Below are 22,268 nucleotides of genomic sequence, written 5' to 3'. Positions count from 1 at the left end.
TTTATTTTTAATGAATCTGATGTACAGTAACTAATAATTTGTCTTAATATGTGTAGATTTTCTAAAGGAGAATGCCGGAAAATATTGCTCACTATTATGCGTCTGAATCCTGTGATTCCTCTGGTGTTGCAAGAGAGTGTGGGCGGCGGAGATCACTTAACACCAGGTGACCCGTACGCTCGTTTGTCCTCCTATTCCATAAAAAAAAGTATGCATACAAAATTTTCTTTTAAATTATAATTTTGCATATATTTATTTCAGTGAGATGCAAACAGGGATTTAAAAGCTATATGAATAGAAAGTAATTTATCGTTTGGAAACAAGCGGAACTGCCATATTAAGCCGGAAACGTCACTGTTACTAAAAACTCACCGAATGATATCAGTATATTATGAACCCCCTTTTTAAAGGGAAAAGCAAGGATAACTACATATTATAGGATATAAATCGAATTAAAATCGAAATAAACCTAACTTTTTCCACACATAATTAAAGTAGAATTTCACATCTGGAAAAAATCGGAAAATCCAGTGATTTCCTGGATTAACTTATTTTTCTGGTCGGAGATTAGTGTTTTCTTGCTTAGTTTAATGTCGAGTCCAGCAATCCTACCCTAAAACTGACAATAAGCTTGTTGTAAATTGAAATTGAAAAAAATCAAATAACTACAAATTCCCTGTTTATATCTCATTGATTTTTATTTCACATAATCTTGAGAATATTTCTAATGTTTTACCAATGATTTGGTTAAGACGCAAGAATAGCCCAATTTTCATTGACCTTTGCAATGCAGCAATAAACGTAAGCGCATTGCAATTTGATTACAGACTGTTAGAAATTATACCATAGATTGCACCGTTACTGTAAGTCGTTAAGGAGTTTAATTCATCATCATATTCGACTACGACAATTACTTGACCATAACGACGTTACAGTAGGTGACTCGAATTTCTTCATAGCATAAAAATGACGTGTATCGTTTATTTGCTCTTAAATTTGAATATTTCCGTTACTTTGTCATGGATTCCATAACCAGAACCTAACCAAACTCTCACCAAACTAAACTACCTTTGAAGTAAATTTTCCAATAAAAAAAGGAATCATCGAAATCGGTTGGCACGATATTGAGTTATTCGTAAATTTATCACGCATGTAGTAACAGCAAATTTAAGACTTTTATGATTTTCTCTTGGATGCCATTGTTAGATTTGGAACAACGGTACCACACGGGAAGCACCAGTCTTCATATAAAAAAATAATGATCAAAATCGGTTCACCAAGTCAAAAGTTCTGAGGTAAGCAACAAAAAAAAACATACCGACGAATTGAGATCCCCCCATTTTTTGAAGTCGGTTAAAAAAGTTACGACATAACTTGTCATAAAGTCTAGTTCTGTCAAATCTGAATTATACAGATGTTGTCTTTGGCCCACGTTTAGTTTCTGTAACTAAATAACTGATTCAGAGAGTCCAGAATGCATGTGCCCGTGTTTGTTTCAATATAAAACATAGAGACCATTTCACCCCTTTCTTGAATGAGCATTCAATGTTAAAAATGAAAAATCGGCGAAAACTTCATTTAGCTTGTCTCCTTTTTGGTGTAATGAAGTTCGAGAAGCCAAAATACCTATACGACAAAATATCAAGAACGGCTAGGTCCTGTGGGTCACGGCAGTGTTCTGTTCAGATGGTTATTGAGAAGCATCGATCGGCGTCATTTAGAGGGAGCTTTCGTTACTCGGCATCCAAATGTTGGAATAACATCCCACCGCCTATTAGAAATTTATAAAGTCTACCCTCATTTAAAACGAAATCAAGACAATTTCTTTTACAGGAGCAAAGAGCACAAGAAAACTTGGCTCAAGATATGAATGTAATATAGGTTAGATTCAGATTGGTCTTGTCTCTTTAGTACTATACTTTCTTCCCTCTTAAATAAATAAGTGAATCGATTGGCAACCGAACTAATTGTCTATTTTCGGCTATCTCTAATCATAGTTCATTTTAATAATAGTAATAATCTAGTTGGTACTTATTCTCTGTATGGTGCTAGTATTTTTATTATCATTTTGGTTTTGATTGTGATGATTGTAAAATAATGTCGTAGGTATTTAATTAATTTATTTATTTATTTCAAGGAATATCAACAGCTATTTACACAAAATAAAAATACAATAGAAACTTAGAGGTAATTACAGTTTATCACTAACAGACAATAGAACTAGTAAGAAGCAAAATTATAAAGAGTAAACATGTAAAATTATAATCTAATAATAAGCACACTTGATATTTACAGGTTAAGATTCAAAAAATGTTTTCATGATACATTGTTTCATTGCTTTGACAGTTGTATTAAAAATATCCACATTAAATATTTCACCGCTTAGTTTATTACAGGTGGTGCTAGCTCGCAAGATATAACTATTGCTCCGGTAGTTAGTAGATGATTGTGGTATATACAATAAACGGCTATACCGTAGTGCAGTTGACGAAGTTCTCAATGAAATTGTCGAAAGAAGATCTGGACAATCAACCTTATTTTGAGCTATTTTCAAGAAGAAAGCAATGTCAGAGATCATACGTCGTTTCTCAAGCGGTAGTAAATGTTGCTTTTTACAATGCTGTTCGTAGGACTTTGAATTGTATATGTCGTTAGTACGGTAGCATAGAAAGTGTAAGAACTTTTTTTGAATATTTTCTATTCGAGAAATATATGTAGAATATAAGGGATTCCAGATTTGAGATGCATATTCTAAGTGACCACGAACGAAGGTGCAGTACAATATCTTCAGTGTCTTGACTTGATGGAAATCACGTAAGCATCTTATAATAAATCCAAGGGTTTTCATAGCTTTAGATATAGTTAAATTTATATGTTGGTCAAATAATAATTTCGAATCAAGTAAAACACCAAGGTCTCGTATTGTACTACTCCTCTGCACATTTTCATATTTCAACTGGTTATTGAAGATTATAAGATGCCGCTTCCGCGTGAATGTCATTACGCTACATTTAGATGGGTTTAGGTCTAGGCTATGATCGTCACAATAATTTTGCAATCGGTGTAGGTCTTCTTGTAGAGCTATTGCATCATCTAGTGACGATACCTTGTTGTAAATTTTGATATCGTCAGCAAAGCACAATATTTTGGCCGTATGTAAGCAAGTATCAACATCATATAAAAATATTGCGAACAATAGAGGGCCAAGCAAGGAACCCTGAGGGACGCCACTCGATATGGGTACCCACCCTGATATATAATTACTGACAACAACAGCTTGAGTGCGATTATGAATATAGGAGGAAAACCATCTTAACAAATCACCACTGATACCAATATTATAGAGCTTATTAAGAAGGATGTCATGCCGTATTCGATCGAATGCCTTACTGAAGTCGGTGTAAATTACATCAGCTTGGACACCTTGCTGCATTGTTTCAGTTAGATAATTATTAAGAAGTGCAAGATTAGAGACAGACGAGCGACCTCTAAGATAACCATGCTGACTGGGGCTAAAGGCTTGCCTTAGTGCAGGATAAACCTGACTATAAATGATTTTCTCAAAAACCTTAGATATAATACAAAGCTTAGAAATTGGACGGTAATTTGATATATCAGTCTTAGCCCCCTTTTTATGCACTGGAGTAATATAAGCCATTTTACATAAATCTGGCATTACACCCGCATAGAGAGATTTGTTGAATAAAATAGTAATGGGTACACATATGGAATCAGAGCATTTCACTAAGAATATTCCAGGTAAATGATCCGGACCATCGGATTTTGATGGGTCAATACCATGGAGTTGTTTCTTTACTTCAGTAACGTCTACGTGTATTTGCGAGATATCACACACTGGTTGTGATGATAAAGATATGACATTTTTATTGACCGGAGGATCGGTAAAGTTATTACGAAAAAAATCAGAAAAGGCATTACAAATAGTGGTGCCAGTATTGAAGGTTTTCTCAGCAAGGTACATGCAACTAGGCATAGAGTTCAGATTTTGTTTAGACTTCATATTACGACCAAAAGTATTTTGGATTCAGTTTTATAGAATTTTCAATAGAACACATATAATTATTGTAACAGGATTTTATAGTTCAAAATTGTAAGCCTAATGCACAATATAAAATGAAAAACTTAAATATTAGTTGACAATAATTGTTATTAAGAGCAACATAAATATTAGTTGACGATTGTTTGTTGATGTAATGTGGCTCTAGAAGTCCTGTAATTATTTTGACAGTTTACAGGTGACAGTTGGTTGACGCTTGAGTACCACAGAGCAAGCAACCATCGGTTCGAAACTGGTTACACCGAGAAACTCGCAAATCAAAACGTATAATTTAAAAATTAAACAAATCATAGCGTATATACGTATTGGGACAGCTACAAGGTCACAGAATGGCTCAAGCGGAAGATCGGCGCTGGACATACATGATATGTGTGTCAGCATAATATGCCGAGCTTGTGCCTATTTGCAGCTGATCTTTGAGCTACTTTTATTTTTTTTATGTTTGATTCATTTTAATTTTAAGCTGTAATATATTTATATAATTATTATATTTTAATAAGTTTACTTTTGTTAATTATACATTTTTTTAGCTGCAAATAAAATGTTTTATTATTATTATTATTATTATTATTATTATTATTATTATTATTATTATTATTATTATTATTATTATTATTATTATTATTATTATTATTATTATTATTATTATTATTATTATTATTATTATTATTATTATTATTATTATTATTATTATTATTATTATTATTATTATTATTATTATTATTATTATTATTATTATTATTATTATTATTATTATTATTATTATTATTATTATTATTATTATTATTATTATTATTATTATTATTATTATTATTATTATTATTATTATTATTATTATTATTATTATTATTATTATTATTATTATTATTATTATTATTATTATTATTATTATTATTATTATTATTATTATTATTATTATTATTATTATTATTATTATTATTATTATTATTATTATTATTATTATTATTATTATTATTATTATTATTATTATTATTATTATTATTATTATTATTATTATTATTATTATTATTATTATTATTATTATTATTATTATTATTATTATTATTATTATTATTATTATTATTATTATTATTATTATTATTATTATTATTATTATTATTATTATTATTATTATTATTATTATTATTATTATTATTATTATTATTATTATTATTATTATTATTATTATTATTATTATTATTATTATTATTATTATTATTATTATTATTATTATTATTATTATTATTATTATTATTATTATTATTATTATTATTATTATTATTATTATTATTATTATTATTATTATTATTATTATTATTATTATTATTATTATTATTATTATTATTATTATTATTATTATTATTATTATTATTATTATTATTATTATTATTATTATTATTATTATTATTATTATTATTATTATTATTATTATTATTATTATTATTATTATTATTATTATTATTATTATTATTATTATTATTATTATTATTATTATTATTATTATTATTATTATTATTATTATTATTATTATTATTATTATTATTATTATTATTACATAGCTGAAGAGCTTTATTATTATTATTATTATTACATAGCTGAAGAGCTGAGAATTAACAACAGAACAGTATTGATCCATTTGAAAAAGCCAGTTCTACAAAATATTTCAATTATTTTGTGCAAAATGAGCTCACCGAAATAAACTAAATGTACCGTGGACATTTTTTTTATAATTTTAAAAGCAGTATTTTATTTTATTTTACATTTTTTTGGAAAACTTACACCTTCATAAAAATATAAGTTACATAGATAATTACAGATGGAAAATTAAAAGTTTTCACAGACAGGAATGGATATATGATGTAAGAGATCGTTATTATTTATCTTTTTGCTCACTCAAAGACGTAAACAAAATAGTAAAATGTCACGGTGGAATGTTAGATGTTGTTTTGATGCGGGAGGTCTCCTGTGATTGTGAACAGAACGGATGAAATAGTTCCACCCGACGCGTACCACCCTTCGCTAGACCTACAGGTAAGTGTCGAATCAGATCATTGTTCAGAGGTCATTAAGGCTAGTTGGCGTTAATATGAACCCTTCAAAAGACTGGAACTTGAGTAAATGTGATTTTCAATTGCTTTATTCAATGCTATCAAATATAGACTGGAAACCGGTTTTACAATCTCTTATTGTTAATCACGCAGTAGATATGTTTTATGACATGATTTACAAAGTCTTTGATAGCTGTATGCCTAGAAAATCTCGCCAGAAATCTACTAGTAAATGATATCCTGTTTGGATCACGGTTAATATTGTAAAAGACACTAAACTTAAACTTAAATTGCATAGGAATTGGAGGAAAACGCAGCGGTCAGATGACTTCCGGGCCTTATCGGATATGAGAAGTTCATTAAAAAGTCGAGCTGCTGAGGCATATAAAGTATATCTAATACGCGTAGCAAATAATATTAAATCTAATCCGCTTGACTTTTGGAAGCACATAGCAAGTCTTCGTTCCAAAGGAGGTTTTGAGCCAACGGTAAAGTTCAACGGTAAGTTTGAGGCATTTGCCAGGTTCTTTGCAAGTGTGTATTCTACCGATATTCCCCAACTAAATCCAGCACAAGCCAATAATAATAACACTTCTCATAATAGCAACTATGTAAATATACTTAAAGTCACATATCAGAATATTCTATATGGTATTAATAAATTAAAATCTTCCAGTTCAGTAGGACCTGAAAGAAAACCATCTTTTCTCTTCAAGGATTTAAAGACATGCATTGCCTCCTTTTTGTCATATATTTAATTTATCATCGCAAACAAGTTGCTATCCCCTCCAATGGAAAACACCGCGTGTAACGCCCATACCCTAAAGTTCTGATAAATCCGATGTTGAAAGTTATCGTCCCATAGCAATTCTATCTTCACCAGCTAAAATATTTTGTCCGCAGACTAATTTATTTACAGGTAGCTAAACTTCTTAATAATTCTCAGCATGGTTTTTGAAGTGGAAGGTCAGTAAATTCAAATTTGTTAACATTTACAGAATTTATATCAACACACTTAGATATGCGATAACAAGTAGATGTGCTTTACTTTGATTTCCATAAGGCCTTCGACAGGGTTAATAATGACATCCTGCCTGCTAAACTTTGTGCTATAGGCTTTTGTCCAAAGCTTCTTAATCTCTTGTCTAACTATCTCCGTAATCGACAGCAGTTTATAAGACATGGAATGTACGAATCTCAATTTACCACCTTACTTATTTAAGGACTTAAGGACCTTTTAATTTTTTAATTTAAGGACCTTTATTATTTTTATTAATGGTAAATGACTTACCCGAGATTCCTAAATATGCGTAGTGTCTCTTTTACGCGAATGACCTGAAATTATATACGAGCTGACATAGATGCTGCTTATAATTGGGGTGCTTGGTAATATCTTCATTTCTTTAGGCAGTGACAAATTAACACCAAAAAAGGACTGCCAAAACTGACTTTTTGTCGCAAATTTTGAACGGTACTCCTACATTTCCAAGAAGATACTGCAACAAGACCATCAATTACCCTTAATAATCAATGTTTCTTTGCGAACTGATGTAGCTTCATCACGTTTACCAAATGCTGTTGCAATATGTTGTTACTCCCTGTGGTAAATAAGTATATTTCCTTTTAAGTATATTCCATTTTATTATGTTTTTTCAAAATTATCTCGATTTGCCTGGAAACAATCATATAAACCTCGAGGCCAGGTATGAATTTGAAACACGTCGCTACGATAAGGGAGAATTATTCGTTGCCAATCTTATGGGTTGTTTTAGGGATTTCAAATTATATCATGGAATTCAGATGTAATTCAACTGATGGTTTATAACAATCTAAGTAACAAAACTAAAGTAAAATAAACTTCCAATAGAACTATCTGTTGGATATTTAACGGAGGCGCTGTTGCATTATAACTTGCTATGTTATCTTAAAAATATCTCCATAGAATATTACAAGTATTTGATATTTTTGAGAAATCACGCCACTAATGATTATTGATGCATGACTTAATAATTATTTTAAACATATTCATTTTAACTTTAAAGAAACTAACTTCACTTTACCAGTGGTAGACTTATTTACACAGAATGTCGGCTATTTGGATAACACAGTAGCGCCATTTCTGCTGTGAAGCAATAATATGCAAACATTAATATTTTGTGTCGATTTCAATGGTGCTGTATCTGATGTAATAACTGGGCTAAATACTTAATATGTAATGTTTCGATGTGACGAGCGCATATCTATCACTTAGATTAAGCAGGGCGCATGAGGTATAGTGGTGATGGAAAACTTGCCGAGAATACTTTCCTATAATGCACTGATTTGCAACTTTAATTGTTACACGCGAATACTTTTGTGTTTTACATCCACCTATATGTCATATGTCTCCTCCAACGTTGAATAATGGCACTAAACGTCAGCCAAAAAAATCGGTATTTTCATTATAAAAGATTTCATTCACATGCGCGTCCTCGATTCTACGTATCCTCAGTTCAGAAAGAACTGTTAAACTCAGGGTCTGCTTTGACCAACCGAAACAAAAAAATATTTCAGAAACCATTTTTATTGTTCTTTATTTCTATATTTTAAAAGCAACTTCTGAATATTTAACAAATTTTTATAAATTATTGATTTGGTGTACAACAACCATCCGTCCATCGTTTCATGAAGACGAATTTCATTTCCTCAATAAATGATTTCTTTTTTAAATAATTATTATAATTTGACTCCTATCATTTTTTTTTATTTCTAATAAAAACGAGTTGATCTGTTACTTTTAATTCGTTGATTAATTAATCGCTATCAATAGAGTAAGTATAATCCGATATCATTTAATACCTACAATCATAATTGTGATAATTCCTATCAATAATTCCTCCATGGTATGAAGAAAATAAAATGTGTTCCTCGCTTTCTTGATTTTCCCGTATTATCTGGTGCAACCTAACGTATTTTGTTCGTAATTGCCTTATGTGAATCCTAGTTAAAGCTTACCAACTAACTCCTAGTATTATTTTATGCGCTCTTTTTAGAAATTTTTATTTTCAATACTGAACTGTGACGTTGATAATACTATAAAATATTCATATTCATTATCTAGTTCTAGGTTGTACAACCTGCAGCTTATAAAGAAATGGGTCATTATTTAATCGAATATTTAAAAATGAAAAGAGTAGTAAAATCGCTAAAAAATACAATATCTTTGCTAAGCGAGGTTACATAGCATTTGAATTAAAGTCACGTTGGCGCGGACTTCAGTAACTCAGATTCAGTAACTCTACAGGTTTTCTGTCGCAGTTTTCCTTATTTAAAAACAGGAAATAACTCTACCTTTACAATCAAAGAATATTGAAGAATATCAAAAAATATTGGGAATAAATGTATATACACATAAGTACTTCATTTTTAACAATCTTCAATTATTGACAAGTACTGTCTATTGAACCATAAATTTTTCTTCAAAGACTTTGAAAAGGAAGAGGTTCTCAATTTAAAGTATTTTTTTAATATATTTGATGTGGAATACTTGGCATTTGGTCCCATAGAAGTTTGACATATTTTGGCCCAGAAGATTTAATTTTATGAATATTTTTGTTTACGTGAATGATGTTATTATAGTTTGTGTACTGCTTTTTAGGAGTTTTCATTTAGATTGATTATATATTATTATTATTAAGTGGGTCTTCGGCTACCAGTCATTAATAGCTAACAAAATACGTTTTTCTTGATATTTCAGTGTCTCACAAGAACGTGAAATATATATCTATATTGTTTAAGGCACGCGGAACCATTTGAAGGTCTAACCATAGATACATAAAAAAAAATACTATTTAATATATGAAAATAAAAAACAACACAATCTAGTTATAGTTTACCTGATTAATGACAAAAAAAAGTAAAAAAATATACCTTTGAAGAACCGACTTCAAAAACTGAAAAGTATAAAATAACATAATAGAGATTAAATTTATTACACCTCTTATGCAAATCTTATACCTTTCATATTAATAAAATACTATTATTAGCAAATCGCCCGTGCGAAGCACGTCGTTAAATCGGCGAGCAGCTTTCCAATTACCCGACTGGAACACGCAAGTTCTGGTCGTTGTCGAAAGCTGCTCTTGGTAACTATAACCAGCCGTCCATGCCGCCGTTGCACATGAGGAATGACACCCTGGCCCATATGGCAAAAGAGAAAACCGAGCTCCTGTGCGTTCCTTTCGCCTCCAAAACGACTCTTGACGACAACGGAAAAACACCGCGGTGTCAGAGCTCTATGTCTGAAGTACAGTTCAGATAGAAAACTGTTAGGGGAGCTCTGTTTTCGTTGGACGTCAGGAAGTCGAGCGGGCTGGATGGCATTTCTCCAATCGTGCTTAGAACGTGTGCCCCAGACACCGGTGCTAACGCGTTTATTCCGGCACTCTTATTCCAAAGGCATAGTCCCTGATTCATGGAAGTCAGCCCTTGTCCATCCGATCCAAAAAAAGGAGACAGTTTGGATCCAGCGAACTACAGGCCTATTGCTATTACCTCCCTGCTCTCCAAAATCATGGAGAGCATAATTAGCCGCCAGCTCTTGGTATACCTAGAGGGTCACCAGTTTATCAACGACCGACAGAACGGCTTTCACCATGGTCGGTCGGCAGGTGATCTTTTGGTATACCTAACACATAGATAGACGGCGGCTATTGAAAGCAAGGGGGAAGGCCTGGCAGTTAGCCTGGATATAGCGAAGGCCTTTGATCGTGTATGGCACAAGGCGCTCCTCTCAAAACTTCCATCATTTGGGCTTCCCGAGAGCTTATGCAAGTGGACCTCCAGCTTCCTCACTGGGCGAAGCATACAGGTCGTTGTAGACGGATATCGCTCAAACCCGAAGCCCGTGAACGCTGGAGTGCCCCAAGGCTGTGTGCTATCTCCCACGCTGTTTCTTCTGCATATCAATAATATGTTGGACACCTCCAACATTCCGATGGTGATGCCGTATACAGGGGCCATGCAGGTCTCTCTCGGGAAATCGTCGACCAGTGCCGGGAGAAACTTGTGTCTTCTATCGAGTCCTCTCTTGAGAAGGTCGCGGAATGGGGTAAATTGAACCTTGTCCAATTTAACCCCCAGGAGACTCAAGTTTGCGCGTTTACCACTAAAAAAACCCCATTTGCCGTATCACCGCTCTTCGACAACACTTCCTTTAAACCCTCGCCTAGTATCGGAATACTGGGTTTCGAAATCTCGAGCGATTGCCAATTCCGTGGCCATCTGGAGGGCAAAGCCAAATTGGCTTCGAAGAAGCTGGGCTTCATCAATAGAGCACGGCAATACTTCAAGCCGGCCCACATTCTAGCTCTCTACAAAGCGCAGGTCTGGCCACGCTGTGGAATGAGCTTCCTTATGCGGTGTTTCGATATGAGTACCTTCAAAAAAAGCGCGTACTCCTTCCTTAAAGGCTGGCAACGCTCCTGTGATTCCCCTGGTGTTGCAAGAGATTGTAGGCGGCGGTGACTACTTAACACCAGATGACCCGTACGCTCGTTTGTCCTCCTATTCCATAAAAAAAGAACATAATTCACAATTTACACTAAGATACTATTGTTTAATGGTTTTCTAGGATGTTTTTTTATGCTCATTTTTCATTTTTTGGACAAAAATACTTTCCTACATGTGTTTTGTCATGGTTTTTACGAGTGTTGAAACCAATACCAGCTAGTACTGTCAAAATGAAAATTCAAGATGGCGGATGCAAAACATTATCAAGTTTTTCGTCACGCGTGTTGTTTTCATGGTTTTCGAGGGTGCTGAAATAGATAGTGGAGTCATAATATAAATCCAAGATGGTGGCTGCATGAAATTGACAAATTTTGCATTATGGGTGTCATTTTCATGGTTTTTGAGGGTGCTCAAACTGATGGTGCTGAAATATATAGTGCTGTCAAAATATAAATCCAAGTTAGCGGCCACATAAAACTGACAATTTTTTCGTCATGGGTGTCGTGTCGTTTTCATAGGTTTTGAGGATTTTGAAACTAATAGTGCTGTCAAAATGTAAATCCAAGTTGGAGCTACATGAAATTATCAACTTTTTTATCATGAGTGCTGTTTTCATGATCCTCGAGGGTGTTGAAGCCGATAATGCTGGACTTTTGAAATAAAATAGACACTCCCGAAAAACTCAAAATTGATACCCATATTGATTTTATTGAAATTGTCACATCCGCCATCTTGGATCTTGAAATGGGTGTCATATTTGTAATTGACACTCCCAAAATTCTCGAAAATTATACCCAATTTGATGTTATAGTAAAAGTCACATCCGCCATCTCGGATCTCAAAATAGATGTCATATTTGTTATTGACACTCACGAAAACAGTTACATGCTCGTGGGATGACTGCGGGGAAGAGTTTCTTAAGACTGTAGTAGAAGTGAAACTTCAACGGACAAAGTTTAAAAACACATAATATTTCAAAGTTTCCCGTCAACTTTTCAAATAAAATATTTCAACGAAAATTCAAAAAAAATATTTCCAAGAAAAACATTCAATAAAATGTTGCTTAAAAATATTACATAACAGTCATCATGTAAACTATAATATTGTATTATACACTATATAGCTATCATACATCATATATTTTACTTTTTACGCTCCGCAACGCCCCATATGGACCTTCGTTCCAAACTCCTTTATTAAAGTCGGTTAGTAAAATAACCTGACAACCCTATTCCTTCAATGAATTGTACGCACACGTAGGTAAGTATTTTATCAACAAGGCTCAGTTTCCATACTGATATATATGTCTACTGTGTTATTATTCCACAGCTGAATATCTAAGTGATAATAAGGACAGCCGGGAATTGATTATGATTATTTTAAAAATAATAAATAATAAAAAGTAAATCATTTATTTTCAGGCATTTCACTCATAGATTTACAAACAATATTAACTTAAATTACATTACATTGTTGAGTTTGATTTCATTTTAATTAAATTACAGATAAAATTACAGATAAAGATTTAAGATAATCACAATTAAAAAGAAAATAATTAATAATAATAATAATTTAATTCAGAGGAACAAAAATCCATAATAATTGTTAGTACAATATCCTATATTATGTTAGTATAATTATAACTAAACAGGCACATGAAGCCGCATAAATGCCTTTATAATTGGCGCATCATAATGACTAGCAGTGGTTTGCAGAATGATGTTAGGGCTACCCCGCAACCGCTTCAGCAATGACGCGGTTCTTTTGCGTTGGACGGCATGGAAGCCGTCCGCTCTCGCATCCGCGAACATTGCCGAAGCACTGCAAAAGCGGGGCAGCCACAACATCAATCTGAAACCATTTTTGTACTGAACGCGAAAGGCATTAAGCGTTCTTTGAGTATATCTGACCCACAGGCTGCTTGTATAAAACGTTTGACAATATGCTTCGAAAAGAGTTATCTTTACCTCACTGCTACATCGAGCAAACCTGCGAGCCAGCAAACCTGCGAGCCAGCATATTACTCCTCACCGCCAGTGCTCTGCTTTCCCTCTCAATATCCATTTGGTCTTCGAGGTCTTCGGTGACGTAGTGTCCAAGGTACTTTCATTTAAAATGGTGAACTTTCTTAAGCTCAACACCATTCAGCTTTATTGGCGGAGTATTACATAGATTTTTACCAGAGACTCTGAAGACCAAATAGTTGCCTTTTTGGCAATTATATTGGAGCCCATATTGCATTGCATAGCTTTCACAGATAGCTAACAGCCTTCTTTATAGAGCCCACACTTGGACCCAGCAGCACCATGTCATCCGCGTAGCTGATGTTGTTTATACAAACACTATCAACCGAGCAGCCGACACGCACGCTGCTGAGCCCAACTATGACCTCGTTCACATACAGATTGAAGAGCATGGGTGAGCTCAACCCCCCCTGCCTCACCCCGCACTCTAGCCTGTACGCATCGGAGAGGCTGCCGGCCCACCTTACATTGTTGGTCTGGTTAGCATACCAGTACTAAATGAGACGTTGCACCTGTGTATGCACGCCAGTCTTCATAAGTTTTTCCCATAAAAGATCATACGTAACAAGGTCAAATGCTTTTGATAAATCAAGGAAGCATGCATACACAGGCGTCCGCCTATCAGTATAGTATTGGACAGTGTGCTTTAGACTCAGAATGGCAGCTTCAGTAGAAAGTCCGGGTACAAAACCGAACTACGCCGCATGAATATGCAATTATAGCAATAGCAGTAACAGTACATTATTGTATTATTCATTAAAAAGAGCACAAAAAAAGAATGCTGGGAGAGTTTCTTGCGCCGCTTCATCTCTCTCAGAGAGCCATTTGTTTTCGAAGCGGTAGTAGTATCTAGTATAGTAAAATTGACATAAAAATAATTCCAAGGGAATCAATTTTGAGAAAATACATGCCTTTTATGCCTTTTTGTCAACTATTCCCGCAACGATACACAATTAACTGCAACTTTGGTGGTTTATTTGGAATAATCTTTTTTATGCACACTTCAGCACTTCATAGATATGCCAGTAATATTCGAAAATTATTAAAACCTCTTTTGTATTTCCTTAAGGGACGCAAAAAATTAAAACCGCCTGTTTTTTTGTAAATGATATTATTTTAGACGAGGCGGTGCGTGGCATCACAAGTGGTCAGAAAAGTGTAATGTGATCATCATCCTGCAGCGATCATTGTTAAGTGGGGGGTGTCTTAGCTAGGAATCACACAGCTTAATTTTTGTGCAAAAGGAGTGGAATCTTCAGCCAAACTGTATCAAGAAACTGTCTTAGGTTGAAACGATGCTGTGAAACCTCCTAGCAATACGCTTTTAAAAAATGATCCTTGAACTTGAAAGAGAGTCTGTCAAACTTAGTCACAAGGCAATATACCCCAACCTTGGCTGGAACTCAACGTTCCGTACTAAAAAAGAAGTGATGACTAGTCCTCGCCTAGCCACCTGGGATAAGGGCTAACATATATAAATACATCCTGAGATAGATTCCACACTGATGAAGTGGTGGACTCAGTGAGCTTATAAATGAAACTAGATAGTAGTTTAAATAATATTTTTAATGATTTTGCGCTTAAAACAGTTTTACATGTTGGAGTTGATCCAGTCGGCGAAGGATGCAATTCTTGCGAAACCAGCTGGGCTACCAGATTGACATCCTGCACTTGAGACGAACGATGAGAGACCAGTCTATAGAGAAAAAACCATCAAATTATTAAAATGATAGAAAAAGTTATCAATGGGTTATTGGATAAATATTTATTGAAAAATATTTCCTCTAATGTAGCAAAAAGTATACTCATTTGGGCTCTAATTTCTATAAAAGATTTATAACTACCTACGTGAATTATTGGCTAATTATTTATTCATGCAAAGTAAATCTCTTATCTTCGCTCAACAATAGCAATTAAATTAAATTCCAAGTTGCCTAGCTAGGCTGATAGCTGCCAGCGCTTGGGTTGCCAGTAGCCCTATTGAGGCCCGGACTTCGTATATTCTCCGCACCTTTGCGCTCCACAGGCCAAGTGTCTCGACACCAAACGGCACAAAGATGTAAGACTCACTGAGACCGACATATTTGTGACACTTGCTGTCTTCGGCAGTCGAATCAGCAACCCCAGCAGTAACTGAAGTAACTTGGATGAGCCAGAATCCTACGCCAGTCCCCTTCCCAAGCCACCCGGGACATTCCAACAGGACGCTTGCCATTGCGGCGGGTAATAAATATCATTTGGCTCTAAAACAGCTCGTATATTCGGCGGCGTAGAAGAGCAGCAAATTTCCTGCGGATGACTTCATTAATGCTGGCGCGGCAACTGGTATGGCCTGCCAATTTAAGGCGAGATAGCCCGTGACGCCCTACATGAAAGCTCGTCGTATACCACAACTATGCTTAAAAGTAATTCCAACTTACCAATATTCTGTTAGCTGATGAGCCAATGACGAGAGGGCCTCCAGAATCACCACCACAGATGCTGGCAGTTCCACGGGCTGTGTCGGTACACAGAGTGGAGTGAATAACTATGCCTGGGAAGTAAAATCTTGCACAAACACTGTTGTCCATGATCACCATGTTAACATGTCTCTTAACTGTGTTGTTGGGAATTCCTTGTTGAGCTGTAAACAAAATGCGGTATTAATAATAAATAAATAAATCATAAGCAGTGCTGCTTAAACAACACATTTTCACATACAATCTTACTAGATAATTTCGAACGAACATAATAATATGATGAAATAAAACTCACAGTCAGAAGTTGCACCATAGCCAGCTGCGGTTGCCCATGTCCCAACGTGCTGATTACTGCCAGAATCAATTCGGATAGGTTGGATATTGGCTATAAAAAAACAATTTCGACGTAACTTCAAAATTTTACTAAAGTAAGAGTAAATTCTATTTTAATCATAATTGTAACACACAAATAAAAATTACAAGATTGAGTCTGAGTCAATTAGTGAGAAATATCAAATAAATATTCAAATGTAAGAAAAAAAGCGTTGACTTGAAAAATACAATTTGGAAACTATCGAATAAATGTAAGCGAGTAAGGCTTAATTAAGAGTCAGGATTTACGAGTATCATATCATATCATACAATAATATTAAACTTACTGGTCAAACCGACGGAGTTTATAATAATCATAGCTATATCATTGTTCAGGTTGTTCATGTTGTAACTAGCATGCATTCGCACATTAGTCGTTACGATCCTGACACCACCGGAGAAGAGAGTTTGAGAGCCCCAGACAGTAGTTAACTGACTAGCTTGAGAGGTTCTGGTGGCCCAGCAGTGAGCGGCTGTTACAGCTCTAGTTTGACTCAAGAGGGAAGCACCGCATACCGATTGCCATCCAGTGGTCAGTTGGATCACAAGACCACCCTAAAATTATAACAATACAATCATAATTAAATCATTTAAAAAAATTTATGGAATGATTGAAAGTCAAGATAAACATTTTGTATTGGGACTACTTGATACATTTACTAAAAGGTTTGACTACAAACGTCCATAAATAACTTTTGCTGTTACGGTAATCATTGAAATTGGAGTTGAAACTATTATAATTTATAATTGTTGGGCTACATTACTATACACACTGACAGTATATGTGGTATCGCTGTGTTTAAAATATACTATCAACGTGAATTGAACTTAAATAAAAATATTTACGTAATGAAGATAACAATGCAACTTACAAGATAGGGATGAGCACCGAGACCAGCAACACTGCCACCGATGATTCTGGAACCATCGAAATCCATAGCACTCTCAGACTGCTTGATTTTCTGTGCTAGGGGAATACCGATCACATTGTGGTAGTCGGTGATGATGTCATGCCTCTCTGTGGCGTGGGTGGCCACAACGAGACCAACGATGATGATCAGGAGTTTCATGATTAGTGTGCTTGATGCTCAAGTACCGAAGTCTGCAAAATGCTTTATATATATACTTTATTTTTATCTTATTAAATATTTTATCAACTTATTATATCTTAATATTAATATTAATATAAAAACATTCAAAATAGTCTCATGCGATAACCTTATTATTGCTTCTTTAACTTAAATCCATGCGCTTATGATTATGATTCATCAAGAATTTTTACTCTGAGTACCAATTCATCCACGTTAAATTCGTTAAGAGGATACATTAGTGGCTATTTTTCGTTGCAAATATTATAATTTTTTTTCTCTCTCTTATTTTTTAAACCCTAGCTAAAACAGAGGCCAAAAGGAGAGAGATTGTATTAAAATCCGTCAACAAAAAGCGGAAAAAAAAACAACAAACAGAATATTTCCTAACCTTTCAGCTTCCAACATATTATTTGTTTCTATTGGTTATATTTTGGAGGGAGAAATTGCTGAGAAAGAAACCCTGATATTTTTTTTAAACTTACGATTATTAATCGGAGCTGCAGTTGTCCTTAGCGCACTCGCGATTATCTCTGCCCTCGTTAGCGCGACCGTATGTTGTTTTAGAATTATTAATTCTGCAATAGGCCTCAGCTAATGTTTCTTCTTAACCTACCACGGTTACTGTTAAAATTTAGAGACAATAACATAATATCCATCCTTTCTTTACCAGGTCAATATGAATGCGAAATTTTATGGTGATTAATTTACTAATTAAGGCCAATGAAACAACAAATTACCGCAAAACATCAATAAACGAATTAATAAATAATGCTAGTTGTTCAGCTTCGTCCGCGATGGATGCATATTGCGCCTCAAAAACATAAAAAAATATATCACGTTATTTGTGAAAGATCTAAAACATATCAATGATAATTAATAAGCAATCTAATCTTTTTTCAAATCTGATCTCAGTTTCGTTTTCTGGCTTTTATATTAGCTTGTACTATTATGTATTATTTTATATTAGTAGTACGTACGTACGTTAGTTACATAAATACGTAACTACTTTTTCTTGATTGGGTTCAAGGATGAGATATCTGATTTTGGAATTTGGTACTTCGTTGTTACCTTTCCTAAAATATGTTTAAGGGATGTGATGTCTGGTCCATGTATCGTGTTGAAACTTATATTATCTTGCATATTTATAGCTATTAAATACTTCATAAATGTAAACATAATGCTCACATAACTTTTATTTATGTACAGTGTGCTGATTAATGGATATTAAATGGTAAAATGAGTATCTTTTGACATGCGTAACATTCATTTCTTGTACCTAAAATAATAAAGTTGTTTTTTGTTTTGATTTTAAAATAACATACCAGCCTAGCTCGATTATGGTAATGTTATTTGTATTTTGAGTGCTCCTCCAAAAATGTAGTAGTATAGTATAGTATTTAATAAATAGAGTACCTACAATGGAAGACTTTCTAAGCATTCAGCCGTTATTAATTTTTATTTGATAAGAAGCTTCTAATAAGAAGCATGATAAGCAGTTAGGTATATGAAGAGTGGTGATACGACAATGTTTTTTTTTGTGATAAACGCGAAAACTTGGGTCATTTGGGGGTTAAATTCGACAAGGTTAATTTTTCCCCAATTAGTGACTTTCTCAAAAGGGAACTCGATAGACGACACAAGATTCTGCTGGCACAGGTCGGCGATTATCCAAATGAGACCTGAATGGCCTCATTGTATACGGCATCACCTGTTCTATCGTCTGCATAGCAATGCATGTTAGCTGCATCCAACATATCATTGATATGCAGACGAAGCAGTTTAAGAGATTATATTCTTGGGGATCTCCTGTGTTCACGGTACTGTATACAGCGCCTAGTGAGGAATCTGATGGTCTACTTGCATAAACTCATAGGAAGCCCAAATGAGGGATGTTTTGGAGATCAGGGAGGAATAGCAAAAGGCCTGGTGTTAGGCGGATCCGAACTGTCTCAATTGTTTTTGGATCGGATCGACAAGGGTTCACTTCGATGGGTCCTGGACTACGCCTTTACAACACATTAGCACCGGTATAAACTCAGGGGCACACGTTCTATGCACGATGGGGAAAATGAAACCCAGCCTACTCGAATTCTTTACGTCCAAATGAAAAAAGAGCTCGCCGAACAGTTTTCTGTCTGAACAGTACTTCAGTTATCGAGTTCTGATATCGCGGGAGGATAGGTAGGTGTTGCTATATGCTTAATACTTACGATAAGAAGAGTGCTCAGCTATCTTTTTCGATGTTGATTCTACGCTAGTTGTTATGAGCTCACAAACGATAACAGTGCAAAATAAATTAATATTTTTAAATACCAGCTGACCCGACAGGCGTTATTCTGTTCATATTAATAACACAAAGGATTTAAAATTATTTTTACGATAGCTTATGCTTAAACTATAGGTATAAGTAAACGTACCTAAGCGAGCCTTTATTTGCGGTCACTTCCACGAACTTGCACTTCACCAGTCTGCCGCTGTTCCGGTGCCTTCTGCAGATCACAACGCGCCGAACACTCGTTCTCTTCTGTCTTCTACTCACTGAATAATTTTCCACTTTTCACAACTACTTCAACTCTTCCTGCTTTTCCTTTTCACTTTCGAGCCTGAACTAAAACTGCCGTAGTAATGCTTATATACCCCCGGGTCTGTTTATTTTCAAAAATGATTCCCTTCCATCTATAAATTTAAATTGTACTAGAAATTGTCCGCTGTGCAACGAGTGTTGTTTGACAGGGCTTTCAAAATTATCAATGGCTTGAAGTTTGACAATTCTCGTCATGTATGTCGAAACATTGCTATGCGACACTGCTCCCCTCCCAAGACATGATCGTCGCGATCATCGTTGCTTCCGTAAAACTTAGCCACCCGATAGACAGGTACGATGTTTGAGGGACTTCTAGGGGTACGCTGGATCCCGAGAGTCACATCATTTATGTTATTACTTTGTATGGTCCTTCCCAATTATGTTGACGATAAGGAGACTCCCCCTTTTGCCTTACGGTTTGTGTAACCAAACCAGGGTTTCCTCTTCAAAACTAGGAACATTAGCTCTTCGATCGTATCGGGTCTCCATCCGTTCACTTGCCCTAAACCCATCCTATACTTTCCTCGTAGATGTCATTCCGTAACTCATTCCCATACTCTCTTATACTAATCGAAGTATAGGGTGGAGAGCCTGAGAGTAAATCGAGTAAATAAGTCGTCTCGTGTATCGCGGGCTCTAAACGACATGAGAAATGGTAGAATGTAATCATCCCACTTATCCTGATGACTGCCCACTACCTTTGACACGTGCCGCTCCATCGTTTGTTTAAGCCTCTCCACCAATCCGTCCGACTGTGTATGCTATGGCATAGTTCTGGTCCAAGAACACTTGAAATTCTTGGGACTCGAAGTTCAGCCCTTGATCAATTTGCATTTCTAAATGCACACCGAATCTACAGAAGACTTCATTTACCAGCTTCGTCGCAACTGCGACTTCGTGAAATAATCCATCACCACCATTATGTAACGGTTTCCAGCTTTGGTGACGGGTAACGGTCCGGCTGTATCCAGAGCTACTCTCTCCCACGGAGCCCTGAAATTATACAGCTTCATAGCTTCTTTGGTCCGGGTCTTCAGTCCCTTGACAGTAAAATCGTTCTTAAATTCTTTTGAGAGTTCTTCTTAATCAAATGTCCACCCGAAGAACCTTCGTGAAGGCTCGTAGGATCTAGTTCAACTTCTCCCCGGGAACGACTAGTTGCAAATAGCAATACTTCCCTTGCGGGGTTTCCCAATGCCATCAGCATCCGCTATGAATCTTCTCTCCATGTCAGGATATCAAAGGAAAGATGATTTACATAGTCGTTTCTGCAACTTTAAATAAGGTTGTTCGCAATCTTCATCCCAGGAAAAGGCTCTTTTCTCATCCATCTTCCATTGAAAGTTTTCTTCAACATCCTCCATCTTCTTTTACACACTGTCGATCGGGGCGATGTCCTTTCCCACAGCGTCATGGGATAACATATCCTTCATATAAGCCCCACAGCTGCCCCTCCTGTCTTTGCGCTTCTTCTTGCATCATGGCGGCCATCTGTTGTATGTGGCCCTGATGTCTACCGGCCGGATGTAAACCGGAAGTTGTGACGCTGACACGGTCATACTGCCTCCAGAGCCGGATGCCTCCTGTAACTCGTCCTCTGCTGCCCCACTTGCTCCTACTCGTACCTTGGCACCAATGGCATCATTCCAATCCCACTTCTGACATCAATTGTCACGAAACCCACTCTCAGGAAATGGAAAGTGATACACAGCTTAAAGGAACGAGCCCTTATTTGCCCTCACTTCCACGAACTTGCACTTCAGCGGTCTGCCGCTGTTCCTCTTCAGATGGACTTTCAGCAGATCACACCTCACCGAACACTCGTTCTATTCTATCTTCTCTACACTGAATCATATTCCACTTTTCATAATTTTCACTACTTCCTGTTCTCTTCCTTCGTTTCTTTTTTTAAAGTTGACGAAAGTGACTAAGAGATTTTCAGAAGTGGGATAATTACGCTGCAGTCTTATGACGACAGCACAATCAGGCCAGACTCGACCGGATTCATAACCACGCTCGCACAATATACCGGCTTGAAGTAGTGGCCTAGTGCCGCTATGTTTCGAAAGGTTAGTGTCGAGGTCCGAAGACCAACCTCCCACCCAACTAGAATATTACTGTG

General features: G+C 35.3%; 2 protein-coding genes across 2 annotated transcripts in view; one reads left to right on the top strand and one right to left on the bottom strand.

The window, feature by feature from the left end:
• LOC126965899 (hemicentin-1) overlaps positions 1-22,268 on the top strand; it is a 561,675-nt gene that overhangs the window by 423,515 nt on the left and 115,892 nt on the right. The window lies entirely within an intron of this gene.
• Positions 15,189-17,573, bottom strand: LOC126965911 (collagenase-like). The gene is made up of 5 exons (XM_050809694.1): positions 17,344-17,573; positions 16,759-17,026; positions 16,395-16,484; positions 16,061-16,263; positions 15,189-15,336 (listed from the first exon to the last, which is right to left on the bottom strand). Exons 1-5 carry the CDS (start codon positions 17,539-17,541, stop codon positions 15,232-15,234), a joined length of 864 nt encoding a protein of 287 aa, XP_050665651.1. The 5' UTR covers positions 17,542-17,573; the 3' UTR covers positions 15,189-15,231.

Source organism: Leptidea sinapis, chromosome 9 (assembly GCF_905404315.1).
Source record: "Leptidea sinapis chromosome 9, ilLepSina1.1, whole genome shotgun sequence".
NCBI lineage: Eukaryota > Metazoa > Arthropoda > Insecta > Lepidoptera > Pieridae > Leptidea > Leptidea sinapis.
This window is presented reverse-complemented; position numbering and strand designations above follow the sequence as displayed.